At 32.9% G+C, this 19615-nt stretch overlaps 2 protein-coding genes and 1 non-coding gene across 4 annotated transcripts; 2 read left to right on the plus strand and 1 right to left on the minus strand.

Moving 5' to 3' along the window:
* Positions 1-1754: 1754 nt before the first annotated feature.
* On the minus strand, positions 1755-1977 carry LOC114372766. The gene has a single exon (XR_003658330.1). It is a non-coding gene; the product is annotated as a small nucleolar RNA U3 (small nucleolar RNA).
* Positions 1978-4939: 2962 nt separating this feature from the next.
* LOC114372563 (tetratricopeptide repeat protein 5-like) lies at positions 4940-13667 on the plus strand. Of its 2 annotated transcripts, none has more exons than XM_028330191.1 (13): positions 4940-5251; positions 7132-7241; positions 7338-7448; positions 8258-8315; positions 9025-9114; positions 9870-9964; positions 10169-10222; positions 10480-10617; positions 10854-10926; positions 11049-11163; positions 12514-12583; positions 13035-13106; positions 13230-13667. In XM_028330191.1, exons 1-13 carry the CDS (start codon positions 5086-5088, stop codon positions 13344-13346), a joined length of 1269 nt encoding a protein of 422 aa, XP_028185992.1. In that variant the 5' UTR covers positions 4940-5085; the 3' UTR covers positions 13347-13667. The 2 variants fall into 2 exon arrangements, with proteins under 2 accessions (XP_028185992.1, XP_028185993.1); XM_028330192.1 differs by having other exon boundaries at positions 5032-5251; positions 10869-10926.
* Positions 13668-15529: 1862 nt separating this feature from the next.
* On the plus strand, positions 15530-18775 carry LOC114370428. Its single transcript, XM_028327776.1, has 3 exons — positions 15530-15662; positions 15785-15833; positions 17064-18775. Exon 3 carries the CDS (start codon positions 17144-17146, stop codon positions 18542-18544), a length of 1401 nt encoding a protein of 466 aa, XP_028183577.1. The 5' UTR covers positions 15530-15662; positions 15785-15833; positions 17064-17143; the 3' UTR covers positions 18545-18775.
* The last annotated feature ends 840 nt before the right edge of the window (positions 18776-19615 follow it).

Raw genomic sequence — 19615 nt, forward strand, 5'->3', positions numbered from 1 at the left:
TAAAAAATACTACTACTACTACTACTACTAATAATTCCTCCTCCCCAAAAGTGGAATTAAATAATTCTCTACAAATATTCCTTTTCTTTTCTGTTGGTTATTTTATTCTTAACTAAAACTTCCGGCTAGTTTGGTTAAGCCTTACAAAAAATGTTCTGGTGTTTGAGATCTTTCATTCAAACATGTATTTTGGTACTATTTTACCGTCAGTTGTCATTTGAAATGTATTTTGATCATTTTCCAGTGCAGCAAAGCTTCTTATATTACGTTCTTTAATGGATTTTTATGCAATAAATTAATTTTATATTTAATGGGTGTGTATTAATTTGCATTGATTAAATATAATTGGTGGAGGATAAGATCAATTCATAGGGAATTAATGTAGAACTTTGTAAAGGATACCTTCAAAAATATTATAACAGGTCAATTTTATTAATTTGACATTTAAATTATGTCATATTATCTTAATTATTATGGACATAAAATTTTACATGATTTAAACATTCAGGTTTTGACCCTTAAAATTATCATGTTCATAATTATTCAAGAAAAATATGTTGTTGTCCCTTAAAATATCTCAAAATTCAGTTTTAGTTCATATAAAAATGAATATATTTTTAGTCTCTATATCTAAATAATAATTATTTAGTTATATTTTAAATAATGCATTATACATTGAAATAACATGAAATATTGAAGAATCAATTAATTTTTAAAATATGGTTAGTTGATAAAAAATAGTGAAGATATCGCTTTATGTAATGTTAGTTAATTGATCATGTTCCTGTTCCTGTTCCTGTATATGTATATGAATTGTTGTTGTCACCTACTGCTTTAAGATTTGGACACTTAAAGTAGTTCATCTTTTTTCTTTTGCTAAAAATGTGTGAGATAGGTAGGAAACGTATAGTAACTAGGCCGACGTTGCTTGATAATGATGTGCTAATAATAATATGAGGTAAGCAAATGTGAAACAATTTCACAAAATGTGGAATTCAGACTTGCTTTCTTCTTTTGCCATTTTTCTGTTTTTTAGAATTGCGACAGCTGTAGAAACAAAACAAACGACTATAATTTATTCACTTAGTCTTGAATATCGTACGCTTGATTAATATTAATAGTAAAAAGAAGGTTAGCTTTTATCTTGAATAAATTTGTCTCGCTTTTCAAATATAATAACGCGAGAAATTATTTTGTTTGCTTATTAGGAATTAAGAAAATACATGATTTTGTGGAAGAATTGTTGTCAACAAAACATACAATCCAAATTAGATATTTTTGGTAAGCGATTCTCGTAAAACTTTGATTAATAAGCGTTGAATAAAATTATCCACACAGGAGTCCAAACAAAACAAAATTGAAGCTATATATATATATGTAATTTTATTGTTCCTGTTCATGTTGTTCGTCTCAGTTCAATAGCAATCTTAAGTACTTACCACTCTCAAAGAGGACTTTCAGCATTCATTGCTGTGCTGTCCCTCCAACTCCAGCTTAGAAGACGTCAATCAGCAAGCAAAAACAAGTACAATTCGTTATGGTAATTAGTTAGTCAACAACTCTTTACTCTTCACAAATAAAACAAGGAACTTGACAAAGTTATATGTTTGGGAGAGGGATACATACAAATACACATATTTCACCATGAAAAAAACACACATGATAATTCGTTAGATCTTACGCATTCCTTTATTTTTCAGAGTAGATCAGTAGAACGATAAAAAAAAAAAAGGAAAAAAAAATGTAATAGTTTGGGTCTGTCAGACAACCGTGTGACCATCCCAGACAGGAATCTGCCTAAGAACGATCCTCTACAGCCTAAGTTATCACCCCTCCACAGAGGAGATCAATAGGCCGTTAATCACGCTCTGATCACACGGTCATGGTTCATCCGCCAGACATAGGTTCCTGTCTCCTTAGAACTCAAGGACACAGAGGTACGAGCCTATAGAACAGATCCTGTTCAAGTAAGGTCGTGACCATGAGCGTTATGCTTAATTATATAAACACATGTTTCTAGCTAAACGCTCTCGATGTGGGACTATTATTATTTCTGTGCCAAGTTGTTAAAGAGGCAATTGTCTTGGGTTCAGACTTGGTCAAACCTTATAGAATGAGAGTTAAATTCCTAAAACATTATCAGAAGTGTTCGATCTTTTACTGAGAGATTGTAAAATTTATACAAAGGCGTCAACAAACCGAAAATGAATGCAAAATAAAAGTGTCCTAGACTCCTAGACTGTGATTATAACAAAAGCCTGAACCAACATGATTCAGCTATGGATAGTGTTCTCTTTGATAAGTTCTACGCTGAAGAAGCATAAAGCGGTATAAACCATCTGTAAGAAAAATCATCATCTTTACAATATATACCCTTCTCAGGCCTTTTGATTGTCTATGTCTTTCACTACACAGCATGATCCTGCAGTGAAACAGCCATTGTATAATGCATACAACTAATCTTGAAGTTGCTTAGTATTCTCACACTGTTGTCCAGTGTGTTTGGATAACTACCATAATTAATTCTGGCCTCCGAAATCATGGTGAAAATTTGAGAAAGTGAACGCAACTATTTATTGCTTTGGCTTTTAACGTGGAATCGAAATTGAATATGGAAAAATTGAATCTAATCCAAACACACTAGTAATTGTTTCTGCTGTCATATTAAGTTCCATTGTTGCATAATTGCATTGTCACAATCAGTGGCAATTGTTTCCAGGGTGCCTTTTATCGACTGTTCCTCTGGATTAATGAGTGCTTTTTATACTTTTTATGTTCCTAATCATGTCCAGGTGATTTAATTTTTGAAGAGATGGATAGAAGACTTTTGAGGTGCATTGTCTTTATGAGTTGAAACATGCTTTCAGGTTCCAGTGAGTGTCAGCTGTATTTGTCTCACTACACAGTACTGGACAATCACCAAACACATTTGCAAAAGCCAACTTCCAAAGCATACTTTTCAGTTTTCTCTGCCTTCAACTGTAGTATATGTTCTTATCTGTTTAATACAGTTTATTAGTTTAATATCGATAATCGATCTGATCAAATAATAATAAACATGGTTGTCTCAGCGTTGAATTTACTGTTACACCCAAAAATAACTTACGAAGGTAGCTCGAGTTGAAGTTAATAACGGTTTAAAACTATATGGATTATGATTTTTGAATATGGTTGATTGTATTTTTAAGGTAAATACTTAAATTATGTTTTTCAATTCAAGAATCAAGATAATAAAAGTTGTCTGTTTACCTTCTAAACAAAAGAACTTGTCTGTTTTCAATGTTCGTTTCTTTTGCAAATTGTTTTCTTCGTTGTATTTATCCGTAAGTTGAAATTTGGTTTGGTTTCCCCAACTATTCCTTTCTTTAGTTTTCCTTGTTTCTATTTTTCCTAATGCTTCTTGCATACCTATAACAAAATAAAAAGGAGATTGGTGTTCTTCTCTCAATGAGATGTTCTTTGTGTCTTTTGATACCCTCTAAGAGATATTCTTGGTGTTTCTTACAATCCTGCAAAATGCTTTTCTCATTTTTTAAGTTTGGTATTCCATGCTTTGTTATGAATTACATTTAGTTGTTTCACGCTTGAATCAAGCTTTGATTTATGCTTGCATCAAGTTTCCAATTTTTCTAGCATGTTTGCAATGATTAGGAGTGGTGTAAAATGAGTTGGACTTGACCACACCAATCAATGTACGTAGTTTTCCCTTTTGTTTGGATAGAGTTTAAGGGAGTCTTCACATGCTTCTCACTATTCTCCTAATTGGTTTCCGAGTCAGGTCTCAAACAATAGCCATCATGGTAGCATGAGATATTTACTTGCTGATGTGTGTTTCACTTGAAGCTTGAGTTGATCACGTTTGGAACATTCTCCCTCCTTTTTTTTATTTTTTTATTTTGCAGGATAATTTAAGACAATGAAATTGCTATTTGAACGATTATTTAATTTATTTATTAATATTTTAACTTTGTAGACAATAAACTATTGTTTAGTTGGTAATAAATTGTTAATATACTTTTAAATGTTTGTGATGTAATTATGATTTTTTATTGTATATAAATTTCATTAGACATGGGTGAATATTTGTATATGTGATTTTTTTTTCATATTTTATTTTTACTATTGATTTTCGTGAGTTGATCTCTATCAATCCACTCTATCAAATATCAAAGTAGATTAACCCATCTTATTTTATTTTTAGTAGGTCAATGGTAGAACAGGATAAATTGACCTATTTTATTGCATCATTATTAATGATTTCTCTTTTTAAATAAAATAATGTTACTACACATATTTTTATTTTTTTGTATTTTTTTTATAACATATATCTTTTAAAATTTCGTACCAATCAAATTAAAATTTTAATTAATTATTCATTTAAAGAGTATTTAATTTTTAAATTATTTAATCAATGCTCAATTTTCTTAACATTAGTCACAATGACTATTTACACATCAACATTAAAAAATCTTCTATTAATTAAATATATATTTTAAAAATAAAAATATCAAAAACCTCCAGTTTTATATTTTAAATTACCTTAGTACTCATGAAAACTTTTTTTCAAGTAAATCAACTCTTTAGCATTTTATATTTATATTTATTATATTATATCCGAAATTTAAAATTATTCGGGTTGTGCACCAGAGAAATTAAAATAAAAATATAATAATCACTAAAATTGGCAAAGGGCATTAGGGCAAAAATTCAGCGAAAAAAAAGGGTATTAGGGCAAAAGAGGCCGAGGGAGAGAAATGATAATATTTTTTTGGAATTTACATTTTTTTTTGGCTCAATTCTTGAATATTTTTTTATTATATTATTAGTATGAAATATTATCATTTTGTCAATGATTAAATTCTTTTTATACAATCACAATTTTTTTCATCTAATTAAGACAAAGAATCAACTATAACACTATTTTAATCAATCACTGGGTTGAATTCTTTAATATGACTGAAATTGTTGTTAGTTTTTGGGAGATGAGTCAGTATTAACACTGTAGTAGACCATAGTACACACGGGTGCATTTGCAATTGCATCCATCACTGTCTTCTACTTCTTCTTCTTCAGTGAGTGAGTGAGATGAGTAATCCCAGAGAAGAAGAACCGTTATCCAGAGCTGCAAGAGCAGCAGAAGATCTTTACCATCTTCGAGACACTTATTTCCCACCCAATCCCGATGACAGAATCTCCAAGTTGCAACACGAATCCGATCTTGCTCTTCAACTCCTCGATTCCATTCCCCCAGGTCAGTTTCTTTCCAATCCCCACATAAAAAAAACTTTCTTTTACTCCTTTTCCTTAAAGGGTATCACTCTCTCGTGCTCCTTCAACAACCCCTTTGGTTTATACTCTTCACTGCACTGTGTTATCACCACGGGAGTTTTTTTTCTTTCTTTCTTTCCTGGGGTTTTGGTTTAATTTGCTTTTCTATTTATGAAATTATACCTCCCTCCCCTTTTGGGTATGCGTTTAGGATGATTGCAACGCAGGAAGGGCGAGGAGCTAATGACACTGATGAATGTGATGCTTATGTTAATGCTTGTGTTAGATAACATTAGTTGTGCATAAAAGGTTTTGTAACTTGTGATCACCTACTTCAATGATCGCAGTTCCAATAGCTAGGAGGATAATTCCAATGAAGACAGATTTTATACATTAGAGTAGCGTGGTTAAGATTTAAAGTGACTAGTAATGACAAATTTTTAGGGCAGACATGATGTAGTACAATACAATCTGTCTTTTAGGCAGACGTTATCAATAGAAGCATTCACTTTAGGAAGTCTATTTTGTGGAGCCCAATTGTTAAACACCAGTTGTCATTTTCTAACTTCTATTGGTTGGATGCACAAACTACTTGTACAACTGTGTCTACCTAAGCATTTTTAGAAAATAAGGCTGTGTAGAAACTCTGGTACCATATAATAAAAGAGAAAGAGGTTGAGAATAAAGAAGAGTTTTTTGTTTTGTTTTTTTAACGTAGAGATGTATTAAAATGGAGATTCTTTTTCTTATCATTTTTTAATCATTGGAAGGTACAGTACTGCAATTAGCCGTAGTGGTCATTACACTACCCTAAAGATGTAGACTCAACTAGCTAAAGGTGTTTTTAAATATTTATATTGTGATGCATTATAACAACAAAAACTAAGTCTTCTTTTCCCTTTAAGTTCAGCATTCAGTTCCATATAGCATTGCAGGTCTTATAGCCTATAGGTATGTGGTAAAATTTTCCTTTAAGCTTAGAGTGGTATTTTTCTATCACATATCACCTGTGAAGGATTATTCCATTTTGTCCACCCTGCTTGGATCCCCTGGTAGTTGTCACTCTCTGTCTCTCATTCATTTTGTATGATGGACTGAAGGTACTTAAAATGTTCTACTTGTGAAATTGTACGTTCCCCTACATTTACCTCTAAATTAGAGTTATTGTGTCTCTTGCTGAATTCATTATACATTGTCTTACTTGTACTTGGGCAAAATCCACGTGTTCCCATCCAAGGCTTGTCTCCAATCTGCATATCTCTAACTTTCCATTATTTCTTGTCTCAAACTCTCACCTCTTCCACAAAGACTTTATCATCTTCAAAAAGCATATATACCATGGTACTGACTCTTGAATATGTTCTGTAAGCATGTCCCAAACCAAGATGAAAAGATAAGGGCTCAAAGTTGCACACCTATAGTTATAGGGAAATCTTCTGTATCTCCACCTTATGTTCTTACACTAGTTGTAACTCCCTCATATATATCTTTGATTGCTCAAATGTAAGCAATCTTGACGCCTTTCTTGTCTTACACTTCCATAGAACCTCTCTAGGTACTCTATTATATGTTTTTTATTCCAAATAAATGTAAACCATTTATAGGTCTTTTTGTTCCTCCTATATTCTCCATCAGTGTTTGTAAGACTGTGATGTTTTATAGTGTATGAAAAAGTGTGCTTGTGGAGAAACTGATATTGTTTACATTGAAGTATGCACAATTTTGTTTTCATATTACTTTTCAGTTTTTTTTTTCTGCCTCAGACTCAGTTACTTAGAATGGCATCTTCCACTGTCTTACTTTTGATCAATACTTCTGCTGATTTCTGATAAATTTTGTTAATAAAATTGTCACCTGTGCCAGAACAAAGAAAATCACCTATGCAACGTGCAACATTTGAATATCTTAGAGGGAAGATGCTGGATGTATTTCCTAACTATAGGAAAGAAGCTGAGGATCATCTATCAAAAGCTGTAAGCAAGATTTAATTGTTAGTTTCTTTGATTTAGCTTGTCTTTCTATTGATGTTTAAATGATTGTAAATTGTAATTGTCTCTTCCATGGACCAGGTTAAGTTAAACCCATCTCTTGCAGATGCTTGGCTATGTTTAGGAAATTGCATTTGGAAGAAAGGAGATTTAACTGCTGCAAAAAACTGCCTCAGTCTTGCATTAGGCAAGGTTAGCATCAAGAGTAGATTTCAATGACTCACAAGTTACACTACATGATTGATACTAAAGTAGCCATTTTAGAATATTTACAATCAAGCTTGGTTTATTTTCTCTGTTTTGTTTTTGTCTCCTTGTTCAGGAGGATGTTATATATTACTAACTCCTTCTATGTGTTTCTTCCTTCTAATTTGAATAAAATTTCTTGTTTTTAAGAGATTAAAATAATGAAATTCAATATTTCCTTCCCTTTATTGTGAAATGTGGGAACTAAAAAGTGAGGTGAACCCTTCTTTTTCCGTTACTAAATAGGTGGCGAAAAAATCACGGTTGAATTTGAATATTGATCTATTTCAAGGAATATATTCCACCTCCACTCTGCCTGTCAGCAGTGTACAAGGAATAGCCTGTTCATTTCATTTCTTGATCCAATATTTCCTATAAATTTTTGTTGGGGATAGCAAGCATGTATTAATTTGCAGGGGTAGCAATTGTATAGAATACAAGTTTTAAATAGAAATATATAAATCAAGTAATGTATCTCTTGCAAATCATGGTGATTTCTTGACAGTTGACACGATAGTTTGGTTCTTGATGTCATGGTATTAGACGTGTATCTGTAGATGATATGCTTTTAGGGAAGACATTTATTTTTAATATCAAATATATTCAATATTCAATATTTTGATACAAATAAGGGAAATTTATGGGAAACCAATATGACGTAACCATTTTCTGCCGAGTCTCATTTTTAATTTGCTATAGTTGAGATTCCATTTAGTGAAATGATAAGTGATGATGGGTATTTGTTATTTCTGCAGGGTCCTAACAAAAAGATACTTTGTCAATTATCAATGCTTAAAAGAAAAATGTCTCAAGGTAAGGGATCTGTTAGCATTTTTATTTCTTTGAATGAAAAGCTGGGGATGATAGTCCAATGGTAGAGGAAAAGTGGGGCAGGTAAAGAATGGAGGAAAGGGAATGTAAAGAGAGGAAGGGATTATAATATTTTTGTATTTACATCTGTAACCGTGTATATCTTTTAAGTTTCCTACCACATGAATAGAATAAGGACTTTTTTGTATTTTAATGGAGAAAACAAGAATGGGAAATGTTGGGATCCAATTGCTAGATATGAGATTGGATCTCATACATCTGATGTATGAGATTATTACATGTGGTTTATAGGGCATTGGATTCTCCAACCACAGTGGCTAGCTTTCATTGTGTGGTTCTCCAATGATTCTTCTCAATTGGTATCAAAACTTCCACCTTGTCTCTCAGCTGCAAATGAGTAGAGTGGGTGGTGACCCTAACATTGCAATGTTTGCCTGGGGCTAGTCAAAGGGCTAGTGCATAGCCAGCCTGCATGAGTGCCAAGGCTACAGAGCATGGTGGGATGTTAGGATCCAATTACAAGGTATAGGACTTGAGTCCCACATTGGAACATGTGATTCTAGTGTGAGCTTTATAAGGCTTTGGACTATCCAACTATAATGGCTAGCTTTTGTGGTATGGTTCTCCCGGGGTTCTTATTAGAAAACTACCTAATAGTAGAGCTTTATTACTGTGATTTCTATGAACTCAGGTGCAGAGAATCAAGCAGAGCTGGTTGAGGAAAGCATTCAACATGCCAAGGAAGCAATCACTTTGGATGTCAAGGATGGGAATGCTTGGTGTAAGTTCTCAAACAAGATATTGCTATGACATTTAAAAAAATGAATCTTTCTTTGCTATTGAAAAGTATTTGGCATATACCCTGATAGATTTACATGTAAACATATTTTTAGATTTAGCTTATTTTTCCTTATCTTCAGCCTATCTTGTATCTATATATTTGTGTATCCCTTTTACATTTTGAATCAAACAGAAAACACAGTTTCTCATATCTTTTTCTCTGATCTCAAGTATAAGAAACCAATTTTCTTTTCTCCGTCTGTCCTAAGATACTATCACTGTTTGTTCTTAAAAATGTGGTTTGTAACTGAATAGAACACTTGTTGCGAGTCCCACATCGGGTGGTTAACGAGCATGGTAAGTGCTTATATAGCTGGGTAGGCCACCCCCTTAAGAACCGATTTTTAAGGAGACCTTTCGGATGCCTGGCCAAACTTTAACATGGTATCAGAGCCAGTTCTGCCCGGTGGTGTGGATAGTGCCGCTAGCCCTCGCTTTGTGGTGACGAGCCCTGGCTCGAGGGGGTGTGTTGCAAGTCCCACATCGGGTGGTTAACGAGCATGGTAAGTGCTTATATAGCTGGGTAGGCCACCCCCTTAAGAATCGGTTTTTAAGGGGACCTTTCAGATGTCTGGCCGAACTTTAACAACACTTGAGAAAAATGGAGCAACCTTTAAATTTTCATTCTGTTTTTTTTTTTTGTTCAGAAATATGATGCAATCTCTGTGATCTTATAACTTCTAATCTCCTTGACAGATAATCTTGGAAATGCATGCCTTACAAGTTTTTTTGTCACTGGAGCTTGGGATCATACCAAACTTTTACATTCTTTAAAAGCATATCAAAATGCTGTGAGTATGAAGAGGAATGATTTATAATGTGCATATGATAGAAATGTATAATATGCATACGATAGGAATGCATCTTCCTTTTGGTCACTTTTATTATACTCATTTCTACGTGGAGATTATTATTGTATCTAATATTTATTGGTGAATAGGATTGTCATTTACGAATTGGAATGGAAGACCTAATGTTTCGTTAATATGTACCAGGAGAAAGATGAAAGCATGAAGTCCAATCCAGATTTATTTTTTAATGGTGCTACTGTACGTTGCATCTATGATCCTTTTACTGTGTTTCATTGTGCTCAAGTATTCATTAGAGAAGAGTTGGATATTGAATAAGCCAACTTACTTTTCTCCTGTATTTTGGCTGTCATATTTATCAGTTCCACCTTCCTGAATAGAAAACAATAATATTTAAACCTCAAAATTATATAATAGAAATAGGGCTGCTACACTTACTATGAATAAACAGTGTATTGAGCGGTGTTTTGCCCTTTTGTCTAAATAATTTGTAATAGGTTAACAAATATCTAGAGAACTACCAGAGGGCCCTTAGTGGATTTGAGGCTGCTGCTTTAAAGGATCCAGGTCTCAATGCTGTAGAGGAGGTTCAGAAGATAGTCAATTTACTTGACAAGGTGGACAATCTTTTGAAGGTAATGAAATGAAAAATTACCTTTGGCTATGTAGTGGTAATTTAAGCTAGTAATTTGTTGAAGCATTATTAATAGGTTTTTTCTATGGCTTGATATTCTTGCACGGAGGATTCTTTTCATGATAGAAGCTGGTAACTTCAAGAAACATTACAATCTATTCTACCCTGTCCCCAAGTACCAGGAATTTTTTAAATGGGTTTTAGTCAACATCTTAGAGGCTGCTGGTTTATATATAGTTTTATTATGTACAGGGACATGTAAGAGCTAAGCGAATGGCATCTTTGGCATCATCATTGGTTGCTGTTGATTGTAAGCACTTTTCTGAGCTAGGCTTCAGTTCATGGTCCATTTTGACTTCTACTGAGCTTGTGCTTAAATCTTTATGTTTCACTAATACTCTGAATTGATTCATGTCTACCTTTTGGTGCAAGTGAAATCATCATACAGAAGAGTTACCATAGACCTTTTATCAGAGGGTCCAAATAGAGCTCTTGCAGTTGAAGGGAAAGTTTTTTTCTTTGTTAGGAGTGAGAGCGTTGCTCCCCTGTAAGTCCTCTACTCCTGAAAAGTATTATCAACTATATATAATTTTTTCCATAAACACATTCGTTAGAAGTAGTGGAGTGAGTTTATTATGAACCAATGAAAGATTTTATTGAACGAACAGAAAGAGAAAGAACAAATGCTCTATCTACAATTGTTGACCTAATGGAATGTCCCATTCCCCTTTACATCTTGTTTTGGAAATGGTTCATTACTTTATTACACCCAATGTATTGAATAATCTCTCCATAATATGCCTCAACATCCTTGTTGATCAAAATCCTTCATCGGCCAGAACCCTCTCTAGTAGTCCTTTTCGAGATCTCGATAATCAGTTTTGTCTGCTTCCAGGATCAATGATTAACCCCACAAACTAACACAAGACTTTTCAATGCATTTTATCCTCACTCACACGCTTTTCGGGAAACTTCCCAGAAGGTCACCCATCTCATGACTACTCTAAGTCAAACATGCTTAACTGTGGAGTTCTTAAGTGATAGGCTATCGAAAAGTAAATGCATCTTACTGGTATAGATATTACTAATTAATTCTTTTAAGTCATCCTTAGTTGTATAGTCTCATACCTGTACAACCTTTGGATCCCTCTCATTCTGGTATGATTCGATTGGGGTGTTACATGCCCACCAGCTTCTGTCTGGTTCGTTCTCAAACCACATCATACTAGGAGAGATGTTTGCTTTGATACCATTTGTAACATTCCTGATTTTCGATTTTTTGGCAGCTCTCACATTACAACACTTCACGCGGTTGCACTTCACTCAACATTCTTGTTGATCAGAACCCTCCATAAGTAGCCTTTTTTGAGACCTTGAAAATCAGCTCTGCTTGCTTCCCGGATCAATAACTGACCTCACAAATCAACACAACTTTTTCAGCGTGTTTTGTCTTCACACTTTTGAGAAACTTCCCAGAAGATCATCTATCCCATTACTACTCTAAGCTAAGCATGCTTAACTGTGTAGTTCTTAAGTTATAGGCTACCAAAAAGTAAATGCATTTTGTTGGTATAAATAGTACCAATTAATTTTTTTAAGTCATCCCCAGCTGTGCAATCTCATACCTGCACAACCTTTGGATCACTCTCATTTTAATATGATTCGATCAAGGTGTTATAGAGTGGATGGAGAGTAAGGGTGGTTTGGAAAGGGAGCTTTTCAATTTTCACCATGGTGGGGGACTTGGGGCCAGGAATATTGTTTCAGGGGGATACAATGACAAATAAAAAAAATGATAATATTTATTAGAATAAATTAAAATACAAACACATATTTATGTTAATGTCTTGAGAATTGTTTATTGAAACCTGATAATCTTGTCGTTGTCATTGTGCAGATACTATTTGCTTTGTGATTCAAATCGATCTTGCTTTGTACTCTCGATTTATGGTGTACGTACTGATGTGGTAAGAACTGCTGCTGAAGTTTCATTTCATTTTCTCATATTATCTTTTTCAAAAGTGGAAATAAATTTGTCTTTGGATAAATGTCAAGGGTGGTAAATCAGTTACGTGGTTCCTTATTTCTCATCTCTAATAAAATTTCATCTTTATGCTTAAGCATATGGACTTTCGTGCCATGGGTCCATAAAATTTGTCATGTGCTGAGAGGGTTGATAACCATATACATGAAAAGGGATAAAAGAAATGACCAAAAATGTGATCATATGCAATGAAGTCTGCAGCTTTACTAGTGCTGATATAGACCTCTCAAAATTATATTAATATTTTTTCCCTCTCTTCTCCATTTAAGTGAGTACTTATTTACAGGTTTTAGTTGATTATTTTTTAATTTCCTACTGCTATGGTTCATCAATTAAAGAGTTATTTTATAGTTAACTGAGCCCTTATCATCCAGATTAAAGAAGGAGATCAGCTAACATTGCTTGACCCTTATTTTCGTGATGTTGATTTGTCCTGGAAGGAGAAGGTACGCATACTCCGAAGATATTCTTGATTTAGTGCCATGATTTGCTAATTCCAAATGTCTTTGCAATAGAACTGGTCATTCTGATTAAGGGTTTACCTTGTTTTTATGTATATATAAAAATAGCGTTACCAGTTCAAATCTATACGCCTGGATTTCTATGAACAAGTGCTTGTAAATGGAAAAGCTTTGACTCCTCAACAAGCTATTCGTACCTCAATATATGCTCAACATAAACCCTGAAAAGGCCACTGCTGAATTAGATGAGTTCTACATGTCTTCCGGCTGTTGGTGTTGGATGCTGTGTATTCATTGAGTAAATAGATTAGTTGATACATTTTATACATGTGAATTTTCTTGCCCAAGTCATGGGTCACTATCAGATAATAGGAAAAGAAAAAACTTGAGAGGAAACTTTTACATTTGGTTTTTTATTTTGTCCGTCAAGTTTTTGCATTTGTTGAATATGATAGTTTAAGATTCTCCTGTGATGTTTTCTATGCTTTTAACAGCATGCTTATGTAAAAATCTTGTTTGTTGTGTATCAAACTCTAATCTTGCACATGCTTCATCTTTTTTAATCCCTCTATTTTGGCGAGAAAAATAAAGGGGGATAAAAATGAAAAGAAACTTTTTAGCTTTGCGTAATACTTTTACATGCTCAAATAAACAATACTGTTATAAATAAGAGAAATTCATACTTATGAGTCCTAGACAAAATCAATACAAAATTCTCTCTTTCCAGTCATTTATTTCCTTTGCAGCTTTACTTAAGTTCAGTTATTTATAGTTTTTCGTTACATTTCAGCCCTTTACCATAATTCCTTTACCACGTTTCAACTAGAAAGTGTGATATAACTTCATTTAATCACACATCTACCGAAAAGTTCTTTGGAGTGAATTATTGAAGAACAGGGTCCTTTCTTCAAGTAAATAGTTTAAAGGGAATCATTGAGTTAGTTAATAGCCGCTCACACGGCTAATCTAGTTGTATTCAAAACTAACAGCCACTTGTTGGATAATTGGATTATTTATTTTTTTAGTGGGTTTTTTTTTATGAATTTTAAACTTGTTATAATATTTTTATGGAGTGTTCTTGTATGATACTTTATCTTATTGGTGTAAAAAAAATTCTAAAATTTAATCTAGTGCATTTTTAATGAAATTTACTAAATTGGGAAGTCATATTCATGAACTATAGAGTACAACTTTCTTTAATTTTCTGACGGAAACCATTTCTTGCGATTAAAGATGGTAAGAAATATTTAACAGTTTATAAATTGTTAGAAATATAAAAAAAAAAAAAAGAAGCAAAGCTGTGATTTACAAATACAACTTACTTTTGGTAATTTGAAAAAGATGTATGGAATAAGTAATTTTTAAAAGTGGACTAAATTGATAATTTACTCAACTGACAACATTTTTTTTGAAAGGACTCAACTGAGGACATAATTTACATAATAATGCTCTTTCTCAAATTTTGATTTTTTTTACTAGGTCACTGATTATTAATTTTTCTCACTCAGCTTCATACTTGATCTCGTTGTAATGGCTTACGCTTTATTAATGAAGTGATAGTGAAGGGACAACAACCAATGTAACACCTATCAGTGCATCTGGTGGAAGCAGGATTGCAAAAAAAAAAAAAGATGAAGTGATGGTGAAGGGACAACAACCAATGACTCACTATAATGAGAAATAGCGTCTTGCAAGAAACAGGGAAATAAAAGAATAAAGACAATGGACAAGAGGCAAATTATTAGGTAGTTTTATATTATCATAGTCCATGTTAATTTTTATATGATATTTTATAGACATTTGTTAAGAGTTAAGACTCAGTTTTGAATAGGTGTGGTACGTACTATCTAAATAATTGAAGACTCGGTTTTGAATAGCAATTTTTTTATGAACATGTTAGAAATTGCAAATTACAAATTTAATTTCGAAGTTCTAAAACATTCCGTTTCTCCTTTGCCACCATTAAAACCGTTTGGGATACTTAAAGAGTTAAGACCAACAAGAGGACAAGGGCCTTCAATTAGCGCCATTTCACTGTATAAGCCAGGAAACAAAACCAAATTTGAAGTTAATTAATGATGCTCCTTATGATTAGTTAAATGAGTGAGGCCACTGTGGAAAAGTAAGCTATTAATTTACAGCAACAAAAAAATGCATTACATGATTATACAGGCATAAACTTCCATGTGAGTTAAGCTTAATATTTTTAATTATTTACCCATGACTTCGATTGCAACTTGCAAGTTTAGTATTTCCCTTTATTTGTCCGAGTCTTGCTATTTGCAAGTTTAATAATTTTTACTTACCCTTATCCGTGATTGCATCTTGAATGTTTAATATTTGTCTTTGTCTGCGTCTTGCAACCTGCATGTTCAATATATTTGTCCGTACATGCATGACCATGTTGCAAGAAGTCTAACAAATAGTACTAATACTTACGGTATTGCAGGCCGAAGCTCCAACGCTCTTATTACATATAGTACTAATACTTAGTGCTCCCTTCAAGCTCAAGCTCTCACTCCATGACTCACACTCGTAGAGGTTGGTTTCTACTTTCTTCGATTAACAATTAATTAATATGTTTTGTGGATGCATGGTTTTCTAGCTTATGAAATTATTGTTTTGATCAACTTGGCCTGAATTAATTCTGTGTGTATATGCAGCAGCAAAAGATTTAATATCTGATTCTCTTCCGAGTCTTGCTTAATTCAGGTGCGTCACTTACGTTTGAGTTTCACTTGGCTTTCACGGGTTTTTTGTTCTTTGCATATGAAATTTTAAGGGAATAATTTGATTATTAAGTGATTTTTTTTAAGTGATCGTCATGTTATTAATATAAAATATTTATCTTAGATTATATTTAAGAAATGAAAAATATTCGATATTCAACACCTAAAGAGAAAATAAAAACATAAGTAAAATTTATAACTTGATAGAAAGAGAAAGATAGAAAAAAAAATAAAAGGTACTAATGAAATGTTTAAAAATAAAAAATAATGTGTATCATTACTTTAAAAAAATTTAAAAAATTTGAATTTAAATTCATTTAGACAGCCAATAACGTGTGACCTTGGTAAGTAACTTTAAAGTATCATATATTATATATATTTTCAATTATTTAATTAAATTATTTTAGTGTAAATTGACATTATTAAATTATGTTTATATATTCATAATTTTTAATTTGAATGAAGCTTTAAAACTAAAATAAATGAAAATTACCAAATAGCTAATGTCAATATTAATTAGTTTATAACTTAATAGTGTTTTGCTTGAATTTTGTTCATATATCTTTATCGTTACAACGAAGTTCCTTTATCACTTTCTCTTACATAACCCTTAAATTCTTATTGTTTACCTAATAAGAAGGTTAAGAGAAGTTTGAGATTGAAAATAATTTAAGACGTAGAAAAAAATAATAGAATGTGAAGGATATTGTAAGATTTAAGGTTAAAGTTTTGAAGAGGGAAACATGAGGTTCTTATATTAAAGTGAAATATGATGTATCGATTGGTGAATCTTGAGTAAAAGAAATGGTTTACTAGGTTCAATTTATAAAGATATTGTGAAAAAAATGGGTTTTTTAAATATACAATAAAAAAATTCATAGAATGATTTATTGTAGTAATTAAAAAGGTTGGATTTTTCGTCACGATGGAAAAATTATGCATGGTTTAAATTTGAAACAACATTATTAAGACAAAAAAAATCACATATTAAATATGATAAAAAGATTAAAAGTACAATTAATTTTTTGATATTTTAGGGTGTGTGTCAATCATTTAAAAAATTTGAAATGAAAGGAAAAACCAAAAGATAGGATTAACTGGTTCATGTTCGCCGTAACTTCAAAGTCTCAGCAAATCTCGAAGTAGTGGTGAGTTTTTCCTTTTTATTTTATTTTTAATTCTTGCATATAAACTTATTTTATTTTACTTGTAGGTCTTGCCTATAATTTACAAGTTTTTAACAAATATTTTGAAGACCTGTCAATTAACTCCTCAACCGTTAGACAGTGCGCAATGATCATGGAATTAGATGAAATTAGATGGCTTGCCCAATTAAAAGAGGCAGAAGAAAGATTTAAAGAAAAGAATCAAATCTTAACTCCCAAGATCCAAAGGGTACCTCTTTTGTTGCGACAAAACAAGAAGTTTACTAAGTACTGCTCGCCAAAGCTGATATCACTTGGTCCCATCCATCACAACCACAACCACAACAATGAAAGCCTGAAGCTAGGAGAGGATTATAAGCTTTTATGGACATCAAAGTTTGTCACGAAATACCATGAAAACATCAATGAAGATACCAACCAAGTGGCCCAATTTTTGCTTAAAAGGATAAAAGATGATATCAAAGAATTGAAAAACTTGTTTGATGAGGATACAATATTATTAGGATGGAAGAGCAATGACAATTACCTCGCTTGGATGTTATTTGTGGACGGATGTTCTTTGCTCTATTTCATGGAGAATATTGACATGCAGCATCCAGAAGCACTAAACCTTGAGCTTGACCAATTGATGCAAATGTGGAGAGATATGTGGCTGTTGGAGAATCAACTTCCGAGAAAATTGCTTGAAATGCTAAGCAAAAAGAAAGGGAGTGACTTGGATGATTTGTTCCTCAATTTTTGTGTCTTGGGTGAATCCAAACGATATGGAAACGTGGTGGTCTCAATTCACAATCATAAAGCAATTCACATACTTGATTATTATCGCTCAATATTGATTAGCCCACATAATCACATGGAGGTAAATACTATATCCCCATACCAAGATGAAGGGAATAATGAACAACACCATGATGTTGGTTGGTATACTTACAAAAACATACGAGATTTGAAAAGAATAGGGATTCAAGTAAAGCCTCCTAATTCCCCTAGGGGAAACTCAATTGCATGGAGTAATATTCGTTTCAACTCTAAATGGAATGGAGGAGAATTGAGGCTTCCAATATTGATGTTCAATGACGTTACACCTTATATATTTCGGAACCTCATAGCGTACGAGATGTGTCCAGATGTGCATTGCAGATTTGAATGTTGTTCGTTCTTTTCCTTCATGGACTCATTGATTGACAATGCGGAAGATGTGAAGGAACTTAGGTTAAGTGGTGTAATACAAAACATGCTGAGAAGTGACGAAGACTTGGCCAATCTCATAAACGAATTGGGCAATGATTTGCCAACTAACCTGTTCTTTGACAAATTCCACTCCCGTGCCGTGACCTTTAGCGAGAAATATATTAAGGTGAAGACCCAAATTGAAAAGCATTACTCAAACAGATGGAGGAGATGGTTAGCTACAGGCTACAATACTTATTTCAGCACCCCGTGGTCTATAATTGCCTTTTTGGCTGCATTACTTGCATTAGTTCTCTCTTTTCTCCAAACTTGGTTCACCATACATCCCAATAAATGATTCAAAATCCAGGAACGAACAGGCGTACTCTCGATCATGTGCATGCATACATGCGTGTATGTTTTTGTTAATAAGGTGATCTCCATATGACCCTCAAAATCAAATAATGATTTTTAGGGTTAGGATCTATCAAAGCGTGTTAGTATAAGTGTTAGGTACGGTGCTGTCAAAAGATATTCTCGTTTACAATAAATAATTTAGAATAATGAAATATGATATTTTATTCAATTATTTAAATGTATTTAAATATGAAGTTTATTTAATAAAAAAATGCATGTGTTAGTCGTTTCAAATAAAACTCTCATTCTTTTTTATTATTATTTTTTTTCTCCTAAGTTTTTCCTCAAATTAAAAGCAACATTATTTAATGCCATAATTTGCTAATTATTCAATGTCTTTGTAATAAAACTGGTCATTCTGATTAAGGGATTACCTTGTTTTTATGAATATAATATATATAAAAATAGCATTACCAGTTGAAATCTAAACGCCTGGATTAATTGGCAAAAGAAAAGGTGTGAAACGATAGAAGAAAGAAAGGGTGACCATGTGGCATGTGGTGCTACTGTACTGGTGCATTGGTGGGAGAATTCATTCCAGAGAAAAGAGAAGGAGCTGGCGTGATGCCATGAATTGGAAGGACAATGGGTTCCAGCTGCACATAATAATCAATCCATGTGCAACAATTGATATATATATTGTTTCATGGATTCATTGATCGACACTGCTGAAGATGTGAAGGAGCTCCGACTAAATGGTGTATTTCAAAACTTGCTCGGGAGCGACGAAGCCTTGGCCAATTTCTTTAATGAATTGGGTGATGATTTGCCAACTAAAATGTACTGTAACAATATCTCCACTGATGTCGTGGCCTTCAGCAAGAAATATATTGCAGTTAAGCATCAAATTCAAAAGCATTATAGAACTAGATGGAAGACATGGTTGGCTGAAGTTTACAACACTCATTTCAATACCCCATGGGACATTATTGCCGTTTCGGCTGCGTCACTCATTAACCCTCACTTTTATCCAAACCTGGTTCGCCATACATCCCAAATGATTGATAATGCA

This window comes from Glycine soja, chromosome 10, assembly GCF_004193775.1.
Source record: "Glycine soja cultivar W05 chromosome 10, ASM419377v2, whole genome shotgun sequence".
Taxonomy (NCBI): domain Eukaryota; kingdom Viridiplantae; phylum Streptophyta; class Magnoliopsida; order Fabales; family Fabaceae; genus Glycine; species Glycine soja.

Excerpts from the sequence above, each read along its gene's own strand:
- LOC114372563 (XM_028330191.1), top strand. The coding sequence starts at position 5,086 with ATGAGTAATCCCAGAGAAGAAGAACCGTTATCCAGAGCTGCAAGAGCA. Across the intron at positions 9,115-9,869 it reads CAAGGATGGGAATGCTTGGT|ATAATCTTGGAAATGCATGC; the intron begins GTAAGTTCTCAA and ends TCTCCTTGACAG. Across the intron at positions 10,927-11,048 it reads ATCATTGGTTGCTGTTGATT|TGAAATCATCATACAGAAGA; the intron begins GTAAGCACTTTT and ends TTTTGGTGCAAG.
- LOC114370428 (XM_028327776.1), top strand. The coding sequence starts at position 17,144 with ATGATCATGGAATTAGATGAAATTAGATGGCTTGCCCAATTAAAAGAG.